The sequence below is a fragment of the Sinocyclocheilus grahami genome, unplaced genomic scaffold, assembly GCF_001515645.1.
Source record: "Sinocyclocheilus grahami isolate Dianchi unplaced genomic scaffold, SAMN03320097.WGS_v1.1 scaffold56.1, whole genome shotgun sequence".
In the NCBI taxonomy this organism is placed as follows: Eukaryota; Metazoa; Chordata; class Actinopteri; order Cypriniformes; family Cyprinidae; genus Sinocyclocheilus; species Sinocyclocheilus grahami.
Window position 1 is genome coordinate 1,633,781 of NW_015505235.1, and position 15,276 is coordinate 1,649,056.

The 15,276-nt window shown below is 37.1% G+C and overlaps 1 protein-coding gene and 1 long non-coding RNA gene across 3 annotated transcripts in view; one reads left to right on the top strand and one right to left on the bottom strand.

Moving 5' to 3' along the window:
• cd9b (CD9 molecule b) overlaps positions 1-5,629 on the top strand; it is an 11,309-nt gene extending 5,680 nt beyond the window's left edge. For both annotated transcript variants that reach the window (XM_016270333.1, XM_016270334.1), the window contains exons 2-8: positions 1,085-1,187; positions 3,409-3,506; positions 3,992-4,066; positions 4,592-4,693; positions 4,818-4,907; positions 5,000-5,083; positions 5,217-5,629. In XM_016270333.1, the coding sequence (XP_016125819.1) occupies positions 1,085-1,187; positions 3,409-3,506; positions 3,992-4,066; positions 4,592-4,693; positions 4,818-4,907; positions 5,000-5,083; positions 5,217-5,282 (618 nt within the window). In that variant the 3' untranslated portion in view covers positions 5,283-5,629. The remainder of the gene's footprint in view (positions 1-1,084; positions 1,188-3,408; positions 3,507-3,991; positions 4,067-4,591; positions 4,694-4,817; positions 4,908-4,999; positions 5,084-5,216) is intronic.
• Positions 5,630-12,123: 6,494 nt separating this feature from the next.
• Positions 12,124-13,763, bottom strand: LOC107583998 (uncharacterized). Its single transcript, XR_001609091.1, has 3 exons — positions 13,613-13,763; positions 12,782-12,870; positions 12,124-12,615 (listed from the first exon to the last, which is right to left on the bottom strand). It is a non-coding gene; the product is annotated as an uncharacterized lncRNA (long non-coding RNA).
• Between the last annotated feature and the right edge of the window lie 1,513 nt (positions 13,764-15,276).

Genomic DNA, 15,276 nt, shown 5'->3' on the forward strand with positions numbered 1-15,276 from the left:
TCCAGTGCGTTGTGATTGGCCGAATACCTCAAGCGTGTGACGGAAATGTTACACCCCTTAACATACTGTGATGCCTTGTCCCGTTACGACGAGACAAAAACATTAAAACCCATTATAAACGAGGCATTTGTTGCATCCAGTGAGGACATAATTATGGATTATAATGACTTATACTGTCTTTTTACACGTTGCGTTGCATTGCGCCACGTAAACAAAAAACCATGTCTGCATTTGTGATCGAAGAAATGACAAATGACGTTTGAATCGTCAGTGGCAAATTCTTTAAATATAAAAAAACGTACTTGCAGTCTGTGAGTCAGAACAGCTGGTATTGTAGTCTACTCTACCAGGATCAGGAAACAGTCCTCCATAAAATGGCCGGCTTGAGTGAGCGGAGGCCGGCTTGAGTGAGCGGAGGCCGGCTTGAGTGAGCGGAGGCCGGCTTGAGTGAGCGGAGGCCGGCTTGAGTGAGCGGAGGCCGGCTTGAGTGAGCGGAGGCCGGCTTGAGTGAGCGGAGGCCGGCTTGCTCAAGCGGAGGCCGGCTTGAGTGAGCGGAGGCCGGCCTGAGTGAGCGGCGGCGGGCGGGCTTGAGAATGGCGCGGCCGGTGAAAGCCGATCCGGCGATCCACAGCGCAAAGTTGATGTATTTCCTCAGCGACCAGCAAGGATCAGCTTCAGGCATGACGAAGCGGATATCGTCCTCTTTTGGAAGACCAAACAAAGTAGTTTCGCTTTCACAACGAAACACACAGCGCCTTCACGACATGGCGACGGCGGCGACAACAATACTACAGCGAGAATAAAAGTTACGCCTTCTTCCTTTGCGTGAACATTTGGGCGGCGTTATGCAGATCTTCCCAATTTCGGGACTTAGACATGTGGGGGCGTGTTAGAATGAGCCGTTTTAGGTAGGTAGGCATTGACTCTTAATTTTAATAAAGAATATCTCTTTGGATTTGAGACTTTAGTCTTTGCAACTTTACAGATCTTCTTTATGCACCAAGAGCTTGTAACACTCCAAAGAGAAAGGAAAAATTTAAATCGCATCATATGACCCCTTTAAATCTTTTGTTTGTTTCCTCAGCTCGCAGGTACAGGGGTTTTCGCTGTCGGTCTCTGGCTGCGTTTCGATGAAAGAACTAAAGGACTCTTCACTGGAGAAGGTCCCCCGTCAGTGTTCCTCACAGGTGAGTTTGTCCTGGATTTTTAGGTTACCCTTCCTCAGTCCTCAATAACTTCTCAGTGATTCAAAAAACCACCCTTATTTCCATACAAAATCGCATAGCTCCTTTTATCACCTACGTGATCAGGTCTTTGTAAGTTGATGTTTGGGAATGAGGTATAATGGTGGTCATGGAAACCAGCCACACCTATTTCCAGACACCAGACCATCTGTCATGTGAATGTTGCATTATGAACACTTTGATTCAACATGAAGCAAATGAAAGGTGAATCAGGATTTGTTCTGGCTTCTGTACAGATGATTAAAACTGATATATAAAAAAATAAACACACCTCACCTGTAAAAGTTTGGAATGATTAAGAAATAAGTCTATTATGCTCACTATTTATTTAATCAAAACTACAGTAAAAGCAAGCAGTAATATTATGAAAAATAATTACAATTTAAAAATGAGTCATGGTGAACTGTTTTCTGTTTGAATATATATTAAAATGTAATTTATTCTTGTGATGAAAAGCTGAATTATCAGCATCGTTACTCCAGTCTTCAGTGTCACACAATCCTTCAGAAATCATTCTAATATGCCGATTTGCTGCTTTATATAATTTTTTGATCATATAAATACAGCCTTGTTGAGCATGTGCGACTACTACTTATTTTAAATCATTAAAAAAATTCAAACTATTGATGGACAACACCCTGACTCGGTCATTGAACATTCACTGAACAATCCTGTTCTTAAAGCGACACAAATAGCTTGACCACTACAAAAACATGGGTAATATTCAGATCACTCTTATCTATTCTTCTAGGCTGTGTTTGTTTTATGAAAGGCACAAATACTGACATCCTTGTTTCTGGCTTGTGGAAGAAGACCACAAATCAACCGGCAAAATGAACTTTAAACCGAAAACCAACCCCCTGATATAACAAGGGTGGACATTGCCTAAATATAGTGACAGAGATGTTAGGTTTCTGTCTTCGTGTTTGTTTTTTAAGAGGCAGGTTTTTTGAGTTATAATGGCAGTGCTGTTTTGGAGTAGGCTGTCTTTGGCCCACACGATGCCAGCTCTCTGCCCCTTCCCATCATCCCTCACAGAGCTGCCTTTCTCCTCCTCACTAACAGAACCCTCATTGTTTGCTCCCTTCCCATCTCCTTTTGTTTTGTCCGCTTTATTTTCCTTTCTCAAGATCTGTCAGAAGAATTCTCGCCTCCATCGGTCCAGAAACATGATAAACTCAGTAGGCAAGTGTCCAAGTGTCTGTCAGTGGTTTTGAAAGTGCTTTGAGTGACAGCAGGGCATCCTCCAGTGTCAAACATCCTAGTGACAGACAGTCCAGAAAAGCAGCTACATTCTTCAAAATAAACATTTCAAAAGGCATTTAGAAGAACTGTTTTCGGTTCCCCAAAGAACCTTTCAATGAACTGTTCTGAAAATAACCTTTTTTTATTAGTGGGAATAAAATTTTGATAATCTGAAAACTCATTTTCCACTAAAATCCTTTGAGCAATTAAAAGGTTCTTAAAGGTTCTTCATAGAACCATGGATTCCAATAATGAAACTTTCTTTTTTAGAGTGTGGTGGTTCTGTGGATACAGCACAATCCACTTGTGTGGAATTTTGTTTTGCATATCCTGCTTTGCATAGCTTATTCTGATAAAATAGCTGAAGGAAATAAAGTTCTCATTTATACATTGGCATTTTCATCAGGTTTAATTTATTACAACCATAGATTATTCCCATTTACAGTAAAAAGCCTTGATTTCAAGTTTGTCTTTTTTTCAGAATCAGAATCAGAATCAGAATGAGCTTTATTGCCAGGTATGTTTACACATACGAGGAATTTGTTTTCGTGACAGAAAGTATGCTACTATACCTATGCAGGATAACAAAAAACTCAATCATACTGAACGAACAGAGCTCCTAAATGAAACAAAAACAGATTACTAGCAACGAATATTTACAGTAACGTTATCAGTATCCATGTAACTTATAAATCAAATACATAACAATACATGTGATTATAAGGGGAAAGCAGTTACTTCCTAGAGAGAAAATTAAGTAGACATCAAACTACTGATATGTTCAAACATATACGTATCAATAACACAATGTCGGCGCCATCTTAAAAAGGATTGGATTTTCAGATGAGAATCCAAAGGAATAGTAAAACAAATGTAATGGTACAGCGAAGTAATAAATGTTCTCTTTCTCTATCCATAGGGGTCTACATCCTCATTGTGGCAGGTGCCATCATGATGGTGGTCGGGTTCCTCGGCTGCTGTGGCGCAATCAGAGAATCAGCTTGCATGCTGGGACTGGTGAGTCCTCCCATATTCTTCAACAGCACAAAACAAATAGATTTTGTTTGACATTAGTATTACTGATGTAGTTACACTGTTAAAAATAGAGGTTTTTGCAGTCATTCCATAGAGGAACAGTTTTGAGTTCCTCAAAGAACCTGTCAGTGAACAGTTCATAAAAGAATAATTTATTTCTTCCTGTGAAGAACATTTATAATCTGAAGAACCTTTTTCTGCTTGAAAGATTTTAAAGGTTCTTCGTGGAACCATAGATTCCAGTAAAGAACCTTTATTTCTAAGAGTGTAGTTTTTTTGGTGGATGGTTATCATGTGGCTTTGACCCACATTCATGATTCACTCTTTTTGGTTTGCAGGATAATTTAAACAGACCAAATGAGAGTGAAAATGAGAAGTGCACGTTAGAGTGTCTTTGCCAAGAAAAGACAATCTTTAGTTATTGCTGATGTCCTGGTTCACCTCTGACTTTTTCTTGCTCTCTCCAGTTCTTTATGTTCCTGCTCATCATTTTTGCTGCAGAGGTGGCCGCTGGAATCTGGGGATTGTCCAATCAGGACAAGGTGGGTGACAGAGTCGAGTCACATTTATTTATATAGTGCTTTATGCAAAACAGATTGCCTTAAAGCAGCTTCACAGAAATAAAAAGGAAGATAGCAGTGTTGTACAATTTCAACAATAATAAAATGACTTTGATTTCAGCTGTAAAACACTTTAGAGAAGACGGTTGTCTTTTAGGTCAAGTCAGTTCGATGTTGATTCGATGGCAGTGCCAATGTTACAAAGTTCATCACTCATGAAACAAAATGTATAAAGTATTTCTAAAGAAGGCAATAGTGTCATTGTACAGATCAGCTGAGTTCAACATTGATTCGGTTCCGTTCAATAATTGTCAAAGTTGCAAAAGTCCCTCAATAATAAAATGACTTCAAAGGCAGCTTTACTGAAGACAGTAGTGTCATTATCCAGTTCAGTTCAGTTCTCATCCATTAGCGTAAAGTTAATTCTCTTTTAAGGCCCCTTTTCTCATGATCCTCTTTCATTTTCCCACAGTGTGACCTCTTCTTTCTTTCTCTCCTCCTCCTCAGATCGTGATGGATCTCCAGCAGTTCTACACACAGACGTTCAACACCTACAAAGATACTAAACAGGAAGCACTGAAAGAAACTCTGCGAGCCATTCAGTACGGAGTAAGTGTTCATTTGTATGATTCATTCAAACCACAACATCGAAAACATTGAAACTTATTTGTGCGGTTTTCAAAAACAGCTTAACATTAATCCAACTGAATATATTCTGTCTGTTTTTGATTAGTTGCAGTGCTGTGGAACATCAGGAACAATTTTTGATGGAGCAGCTGAAACCTGTCCCAAAAAGGAGGGACTTGAAAACTTTGTCACAACGGTAGAAATTCAATAATAATTCATCTTTTAACTCTCCTTTAGTTAAATGGGTTTTTCCATGTGCCGTTGTTACCTCTTGTGTTTCTACTCCAGAACTGCCCAGATGCTATTAAGGAGATCTTCACCTCTAGGCTTCACGTGATTGGAGGTGTTGGGATTGGCATTGGTGTGGTCATGGTGAGGAGATATTCATTCATATGCTTCAATGCATTTTCACCTAAAAAGCTTTGACGCTCCAGAGCTTGTAGCCGAGTCTTTCTCCTCAGGTCACACTGCTGTCAAATATTAACCGTGTCTCTTCTATGGGCAGATCTTTGGCATGATCTTCAGCATGCTGCTGTGCTGCGCCATCCGACGAACCCGGGACATTGTATGAGCTGCGGTTCCTGCTGCAGCCTCATCTGCTCTGTATTTATCTGTGTTTGTAAAGGTGTGTGTGAGCGTGTACGTGTTTGGAAAATCACTCTGATAAACTTCTAACAAGCCCAGCTTTAGTCAAGCACTCTCAACTGTTACAGGTCATGCATATGTTGAGTGGAGCAATGAATTGCGCTAGAGGCTGTTTTTAATTTCTTTGGTGTTTCAACTAATGTTCTTTTGCCTCTTTGAATGTACTTGTAAGCTTCTGGCATTCTTTTGTAACGTTTTACGTGACTTATTTTATGTACACATATGGGAGAGTAACACCTACTGTAGTAAATTACCAATAAAGTTCATAACTAATTGACTGATCATTTTTTATTTTAAGCAAACTCTTATGTGACAAAGTATTAAGCATATGTATTCTGCACTGCCCTCTGGTGATTTTTACAGTGCACTGACATCCCAACATCATTGTTTTACTTCCAAAATCTCGTTTTAAATTCCAAAATCCCTGCGTTTAAGTTTAGTTTATTGTTAACCCCTTTTATAGAGTTTCAGAAATCCAATTTGAAGGAATTAATATTTTATTGGGTTGTAACAAGTTTTATATTATAGGATAAATAACCAAAAAGAGTCAGCTGATATAAATGTAATGTTTTCAAAATCCATTTTTGGCTAAAATTAATCAAATTGGCCACTTTATAATGCACCATGACCGTTTAAAGAAGTGAGATGGTTTATATAAAACATTTTTTGTTTGCTATATTTACAGGTAGGCAAATTAAATATATACATAGTAAAACAAACAAAAAAAATGTTGCTGCAGTTAATTGACAACTTAAAATTTGTTGAGATAAATATCCATCTTAACTAAACTAAATCATTTATCCTTTTAAGTCAAGCATGAACACTTATATTTAGTTTTCATTTTTTGATCTTTTGTTTTCTGCCCTTTTTTCCTTTCTTCTTGGTGGCTCCAGTCCAGCCAAATCCTCTGAACTCCAAGCAGTCCACTGCATTATGGGAGATGTAGTAGACGTTCTCCATGGCAGCTGGACTCAGAATATCCACATCTGTCTTTGTGGATTTGGCACTGACAGACCTCTTCTTGGAAGAGCGCTTCCTTTTGCTCTTTGCTGCAGGCTTGGAACTTTGAGATCTTGACTTTTTGGTACCTGAAGGCTATAAAGTGTATAGATTTTAGGAATGAATGCAAGATATCTTCACACATTTCAACCAGATGTTTCTCTTTTTGTCTTTTATGAAAATGAAAAGTGAAGATAAAATGGAAGATAAAGTTCTTACCATTATTTAGTGCCTTCCGCTCACACAATAGTTAGACGCTTGAATACACTTGTTCCAGAAAAACTGTGAACTGACCCTTATCAATGCATGTAAGGTAATGCTTCCCTAGATTTTAAACTCATTTTGCAATCAGCTTCAACAGAAATGCTATCCAAAAGCTGCCGTTCCTCTCCTATGTGTTCCTCCTTTATGAGGTCTTTGTTGTGTGCTGTTGTTTATCTAGGGTTGTCCTAGTGACGGGTCATGGGAGCTTTTACATGGGACTCATCCACCAACTGGCTTTTCAGGTCAGACCAGGATCTTTTTTGCTGTGACCCCCCACATGAACCTGCACTGTTTGAGTACATGTATCTGATCATACAGTAAGACTTAGGAGTGATATTCATAAACTGAGGAATAGGAACCTTCCTGAATATTCTAATAACTAGAAAGAAAAAACAGTTAAAAAATAACCAAAAAATAAGTAAATATAATAAGAAAATAAATATTAGGTTTTTTTATTAATAAAGTTTTTTGTTTATTCAAATCTGTTAATTAAAAGTCCTAGATTTTAAACTCATTTTGCAATCAGCTTCAACAGAAATGCTATCCAAAAGCTGCCGTTCCTCTCCTATGTGTTCCTCCTTTATGAGGTCTTTGTTGTGTGCTGTTGTTTATCTAGGGTTGTCCTAGTGACGGGTCATGGGAGCTTTTACATGGGACTCATCCACCAACTTTTCAGGTCAGACCAGGATCTTTTTTGCTGTGACCCCCCACATGAACCTGCACTGTTTGAGTACATGTATCTGATCATACAGTAAGACTTAGGAGTGATATTCATAAACTGAGGAATAGGAACCTTCCTGAATATTCTAATAACTAGAAAGAAAAAACAGTTAAAAAATAACCAAAAAATAAGTAAATATAATAAGAAAATAAATATTAAGTTTTTTTATTAATACAGTTTTTTGTTTATTCAAATCTGTTAATTAAAAGGCTGTATATCTGGCAAACATACTGTCATATACCTGAGTATTTTTGTAAAATGATTATATTACATAGGTAATTATATTATATATATAGTAATTACAGATGACTGTGATTGGTCCATCCTGACGATGCGCTGAGAAAAGTAACAGTTCCCACGTGGGAGAAAAACACGGGCTTCTTCATTTTAGATAAACAGAGAAGAGTTTAAATCGGATAAATACTTATTCATACAAGAATCAAACCAGCCTGCTCAGGAGGATCAAAGGAGAAAAACTGTGGCCTGCGACAATCGGGAAAGAGCTAAAGGTACAGTTTACCTATTTAGCTGGGACTTGTCGCAGCGATTACATGCAAAAGTGTCGAAAATTAGCACTCAGGCATTTAATTTATGATGTGCCGAGTTGTTTTCGTAAAAACGGTTTATACAGCGTATTCAGTCATCTCCTTTATTGATATACGCATTACGCAGCTTTAGCTAAAGTTGGGAGTCTCCCTCTACGGGAGGAGCTCTGATGTAATTCACACATTTCACCACAGGAGGGCGTTAATCAACTTCTGCCAAATCAAAGGGTAATAAACTATTCATTCGACATATTAAATCAATTCTAATATATTTTGGCTCAAATTATAGTCCCACGAACAACAACAGCAATGTAAAAATTTGGCAAATACATATGATATTAATTTAATTTAAAACAATTACCTTTTGCCTCGAATTATAGTCCTAGGAAAAAAACAACGTAATGTAATCATGCGCTGGTCAGTTGATCCATAAAAAGACTTAATTTAATTGCCGTTTAGAATATATTCTTTAAAAAACATACGTTATCCAGAAGTCATGTTGCCAATAATAAAACATTAAGTAATTCTGAAGCTTGCAAAATAATATAATTCAAGGTTTTCCTAAGACGCTTTTTATACTGCTCTGCTGTAAATATATATATATATATATATCTGGATATATATGTAATTCGAATCAATGTAATTTGCTATTTGATTCGCATGTTTTACAGATAACACACTACAGGAAAAAGCACAAGAGAATTGTGTAATCCATGCAAAAGTATTTTTAATTAAAGTTAATATTAAGAGACTTTACTGTATTCAGTTTATAGATTTAAGAATATATTTCCTCAAATATATGTTTTTTTCAGATGTTTTGTTGCTGCACAGGATAATCAATGATTTATTAAATATAATGTAAGTATAAAATAATATAAATCAAGGATTTCCTCTGACTCGAGTTATAGCAGTAGAAAAAAATCCGAAATGTAATTCGCTCAATTTCCCACAGGCGATCACTTGAAATACCATAATAATGCTCAGGAGGGAAAACAACAACAACAACTACAACTGTAGCCTATCTAAGAAGATATAAAAGTACAGCATACTTATTGTTGTCATAATAACCTTGTTTTCAGACATCTCCTCCATTGATTTACGCATTACGCACGTTGTTATGCAGTCTATGATTACGCATTGTTAGCTAAAGTTGAGAGTCTCCCTCTGTGATAGGAGCTCTGCTGTCATTCACACATTTCACCACAGGAGGGCGGTAATTTGCGTTTCGCTGACTGCAATTTTGTAATTTACAGATCTAAGAATATGTTTCTGCTAATCAAGAGAGAGCATTTAGTAAATGTAATCAACACCTAGTAAATAGCAGGATAATCAACAATGTATTAAATTATAGTAATTCTATATAATGCCAACGCCTCAAATTATAACCGCAATTAATAGCAGCAATATAATTCACATAATTCCCCACAGGAGGGCGTTTGGTTAAGTTCTTTTGATTTGCATGTTTTAAAAAAAATGAAATTAATATTAAAGGACATTTAGTTTACAGACCAAGTTTCCAAGTTGCAGCATTGTGCGATACACAAATTCACCACAAGAGGGCATGCAACATTCTCATTAATGGTGTCTAAAAGAAATGACCTTATCTTTGCAAAGTAACAGTTATATGTATGATAAAGTAATAAAAATAAAGCAAATAAAGTCTCTCTGAGTTTGTTGGATGTTCTGGCGTGTCTCTTTTAAATAACTCTTGAATTAATAAATCATAAATCTGTTGAAAATGAAAAAGTTACTATGATTGATCTTGAATAAATGAGCTTTCAGGGCTGATCAAACTTCATGAGTCTCAGAGCAGATGAGAAGAGCTTCAGTCTGGAGTTCCTGAGACTCTGAGGGCTGTTTGCTCGTTACAGAGATCCCACGAGGCTCATGAGAAGTGTCAGTGTCAGAGATGTGAGTGTGGTCCTCCTGTAGAAAATCCTGGTTCAAATCTTCTGTGCTGTAAAATGATCAAGACCAAGATCAAGATGAGTGTGTCTCCTCGAAGGGGAGTGTACAGATGTGGGAAAAGTTATGATTGGCTGTTGATATTGCTTTGCATTGGAAGCATGTTCTTCTGCTCTCACCCTCTTTGAGATGCACAGTGCATGCCAGTTATTAGACTAGTTTTATAGCAATGATTACTCAAAATCTCTGGAAAATGAAAACTTTTTTTAAAATGTTGATATTTAAACTTAAGTTAAAACTTGCTACTCTTAAATCAACAACAACGTTCATAAAGAATAATTTAAAACAAGTATTTAAGTTTATTCAAAATGTTGTAAGATGCCAGTGACTGATAAAGACTGTAATTGTATTGTTATTTACAATGATGGTAATAGCTTTAATCATTTTATTATTTAAAAGAAAACGCAACACTTGAGGTTTAAACTACAAAAAATTAAACTGATAGAAATATATGGTAATGCACAAAAACAAACAAACAAAAACAAAACAATCCCTGTGGTACAGAGGCTGGTTGTTCACCTTCGGCTAGGGAAGTACTGGTTCAAATTCAGCAAGTTTAAGGTTACCTGTGTCACTTAAAGTGAGGTTTAATCTACAGACAAGACAAGAATCATATTTTACCTGGAGTGCAGTGCCTAAACATGAGACTTTGACTTATGATGCTGCAACGCAGTTGTGTTCAAATCCCACTGATGCATTGAATGTCTTTGAATCATCCAAACCTTCATTAAAATAAAACTAAAATCTAAACGACCCTAAAAACAACACCAGCACAACATTGCAGCTTCTGTGGCTCAGTGGTTAAAGACTTCAATCTCAAACCTAAAAGCCCTTGTTTGAATCCCACATCAATTGAAATTATCCATGATTTAAAATGAAATTCTCAATAAAGGCATTCTCAAAACACTCAGTGGCTTGAGAGATAAAGCTTTGTGTTTGAATCCAGGAGATCTGAGTTCAAATCCCACTGTTTCTTACTGTAAATCAATCTCATCCAACAAAGTCACTAAAACACGAAGTGAAATCCACGATGGGAATCTCTGAGAACAAACCTGAGATGGAAACATGGGTTCAAATCTCACCTCATTATATCACGTACACAGCTTACTTTAACTTCTTTATTGGGAACTCACAAGTCAACAGTCAAAAATAAGTTCCTTCACGTGCTCTCACAAGAGACCTGTGGCTCACAGGTAAGAGCGCTGCCTCACGGGTTCAGAGGTTGCTGGTTTGATCCCAGCCAGGTCTCTGTGATATGAGTGAATGCTGGAGTGTGTGTCAGTCTCTGTCGGTCCACACGTCCCAGAGCTCTGCTTTACAATCCACAGCACAGCACTTCTTCTGTTCAGTCAAGACAGGAATAAAGATATTATTAGACAAAAAAACAGGTAATAAAAATAGCTAAATATATTAATGTTGCATAGTTATAAAATACTACAGATTCTATACTATTAGACTTCAGTAATGCTGTATCAATCAGTTTCATTCAATCTACTGTTCATTTCAGTTTAGTTCTGATGATGCTATTAAATTACTTTCTTGCAATCTCATCCAACAAAATCACTCCACAAAAAAACAACTCAGTGGAAATGCTGAATAGTAATGCTAATGCTAATAATAATAATAATAATAATAATAAATCTTCCCATCCAGAAGAATCCCTGATCTACAAACATCAGAACAGGATTATAAAAACATCACGAGCAGAGTCCCTGTAAACTGAACTAACATCACATTTAATTTATTGCAACACACTTTTCATTTTTGCGACGTATTTTTTTAAATAAAGAAAAAAGCATTTTAACGGCTCTGGTCTTATTATGGCTCTTATTATCAGAACTAGAATTAATTAGTTTAATTTATTAATTTACCAACTAGAAGCAGAAAAGCATGAAGCAGCAGAACATCAGAGCTTCACACAACACCTGCTGCAGTATCAACAGAGACTAACAGCGCGATTCCTTATTATTACACTTTATAATGTCAATATCTGGAGACTCGGTCAGAGATTATAAACGTAACGCAACAACTACCGATTCATTTGCTGTACAGCGCGTGCAAGACATTTACGCTGCAATGCAGTTGTGTTCAAATCCCACAGATGCATTGATTGTTTTACTCAGCCTGAACCTACATTAAGCTAAACTTAAAAACTAAATGACCCTAAATACAACCCAGCACAACATCAGCTTCTGTCGTTTCAATCTCAAGCATCAAAGTCCTGGTTCTAACACCAGAAGTATTATTCATAATTTAGAACAAATCTCTCAATTAAGTTCAAAACACTCAACAGCTCCACAGACTCAGTGGCTCAAGAGATAAAACTTTGTGTTTGAATCTGGGAGATCTGAGTTCAAATCCCACTGTTTCTTACTGTAAATCAATCTCATCCAACAAAGTCACTAAAACACGAAGTGAAATCCACGATGGGAATCTCTGAGAACAAACCTGAGATGGAAACATGGGTTCAAATCTCACCTCATTATATCACGTACACAGCTTACTTTAACTTCTTTATTGGGAACTCACAAGTCAACAGTCAAAAATAAGTTCCTTCACGTGCTCTCACAAGAGACCTGTGGCTCACAGGTAAGAGCGCTGCCTCACGGGTTCAGAGGTTGCTGGTTTGATCCCAGCCAGGTCTCTGTGATATGAGTGAATGCTGGAGTGTGTGTGAAGGCGCGCCCAAAGAAGGGGGATACCAGTACAGTCTCCCCCCGGAGCTTCCCGCACTGTGACCAGCAGTGGTTATGCTTTTGGACAGACTGGAAAATAAAAAGAAAGCTGCATAAAAATGATCATCCCCCGTCCCTTCCCCACCTGCTTAGGTTACCATCATTTGCTTTTCACAGGAGAGGCCCCTCAGAAAGAAAATGATGGTAACCTACATGTTTAGTGCACTAGAACACATTCACACAGTAGATACATCACCTGTCCACGAGCAGATGTCCATCATTACAGTCTCTGTCTGTCCACACGTCCCAGAGCTCTGCTTTACAATCCACAGCACAGCACTTCTTCTGTTCAGTCAAGACAGGAATAAAGATATTATTACACATAGGCATCTTGCATATCTCAAAAATCTAAAAAATAAAGTAAATAAAAATAAATTAAGAACATAAATTGAATTCCTCAACTGCGTAAAAATATCGCAGAGTATATTATACTTAAGCAATGCTGTACCTTTAATAATCTTTTAGTTCAATCTGCTTTTCTCCCCAGTTTGCACACACTGGGTTTCAAAACGATTTGATACATAAATGCTTCAACAAAAACGTTTATCCAATCTTGTAAAGCAGCAAGGTGGTCTAGAATCACTAAATCATAGATAATAAAGAAAAACAAAAGCACAATCTAACGGTTAACAGGCCAGAGATATTTAGACTATTACTTACAGTTGGACTACAATTTCAAAAGAGACAAACAGCATGATTCCTCATTATTCAATTTTAAAATATATAACTTCCTTTTAAAGATTTTAAAGATAACGCAACAACTGATTCATTTGTTATTCTGAAGGTCTGACAGGTTCAGCAGGAAAGCGGCATGTAAAAAAAGGTCTGTGATAAACCTTCATGGAAGATGTGAGTGTCTGAATACATTGCTAGCAGTCCAATATCAAATATCAAACATAAAAAAAAAAACATAATTTTAGGTTAAAGACCTCATCAAAATTAATCTTTTGAGGCATATCTTGCATACACATATAGAAACTGAAAAAAACACTTTCAGACTTTCAAAGTCTTTTATAAAGTTACTTACAGGTGAGTCGCGTGACACTTGTTTCCAGCATTTTATCGGACTGTGTGTCGGTTTTGTTTGCAATTGAGCTGAAATATGCGCTGTTAAAGTGACATTTTTAAAACCAAAATAATCAGCAGGATCTGCACGTGTTGTTGTTGTGATTGTCGATCAAGCAGCGAGGAAGTCAGACTGAATGACAAACCCGCTTGTGCCGCCTTGTGGTGCGGATGAAGAATTATGTATATTGGATGGAAATTTATTTTGCGTCGAAATAAAAAGAAAATCAGGCAGTTATGTCATGCATGTATGTTATATAGTGTATGTATGTGTGTGAGTATATATATATATATATATGCAGAGACATACAACTGTTACTGTGACATCAAATCACTTACATCGCCTTTTAGTAGAAATAATATCTTAGATCTCTAAGCTGAGTAAAAAACATGACAGCTTAATGAATATATAACCTAATAGATACTTCAAAATTGTTACAGAAGAAATTAGCTGAATGTCGCCATTCTGTGGTGAATTATGTGTATTACTCTAATGCACTTATTTTTATTACACAATTTTTTTCTACCCAAGCCAAAATAAAGCCTTTAATTTATTTTTGATTCAAAATGGTGTCCCTCTAGAACAGGACATAATGTTAGAATAATCTAAAATATGACTGACTGAAAAAAGGACTATTCATTTTTATTTGGGGTGATTGCAGGTAAAGTGGGCCACTTTTTGTAAAATGTGTAATTTAGATAGCTAGATGTTTCTTTTCTTTTCTTTTCTTTTCTTTATTACTTAGTTTAACTTTAATGTCCAGCTATAACATTTCAATTTGAATATGGTTCATATAAAATGTTATTTGCATGGTATATACCAATAAATATTTTTAGATCATGCATAAATAAGTGTTTCCATTTAGTGAGCAACCTTATAATTTAATTTAGAAATGAAAATCTTATGTCAAAGGGTTTTCTACCTTTCACCATGACACAGTAATCTTTTGAGGTGTGGCCACACCCACCAGTGTCATATTGTGTCAACCAAAACTATTTGATCATTTAGAGAAACAGTGTCCTTTTAATTAAGAACCATTGTTATGCTCTGAAAGTGCAAACCCATTGAGCACAGTTAAAGGGGTCATATGATGCGATTCAATTTTTCCTTTGTCTTTGGAATGTTACAAGCTCTTGGTGCATAAAGAAGATCTGTAAAGTTGCAAAGACTAAAGTCTCAAATCCAAAGAGATATTCTTTATAAAAGTTAAGAGTCAACCACACCTACCTAAAACGGCTCATTCTAACACGCCCCCACATGTCTACATCACTATGTGGGAAGATTTGCATAACGCCGCCCAAATGTTCACGCAAAGAAAGAAGGCGTAACTTTTATTCTCACCGTAGTATTGTTGACGCCGCTGCCATGTCGTGAAGACGCTGTGTGCTGCGTTGTGAAAGCGAAACTACTTTGTTTGGCCTTCCAAAATAGGACGATATCGCTTCGTCATGCCTAGAGCTGATCCGTGCTGGTCGCTGAGGAAATACTACAACTTCACGCTGTGGATGGCCGGATCGGCTTTCACCGTGGACGAAGCCCGGGGTCGTCACATGTGCTTGCCGCTCCTTCATCGGATCCACCGGCTGCGCCGTTCTCAACCCCGCCGCCTCTGCTCACTCTAGCCC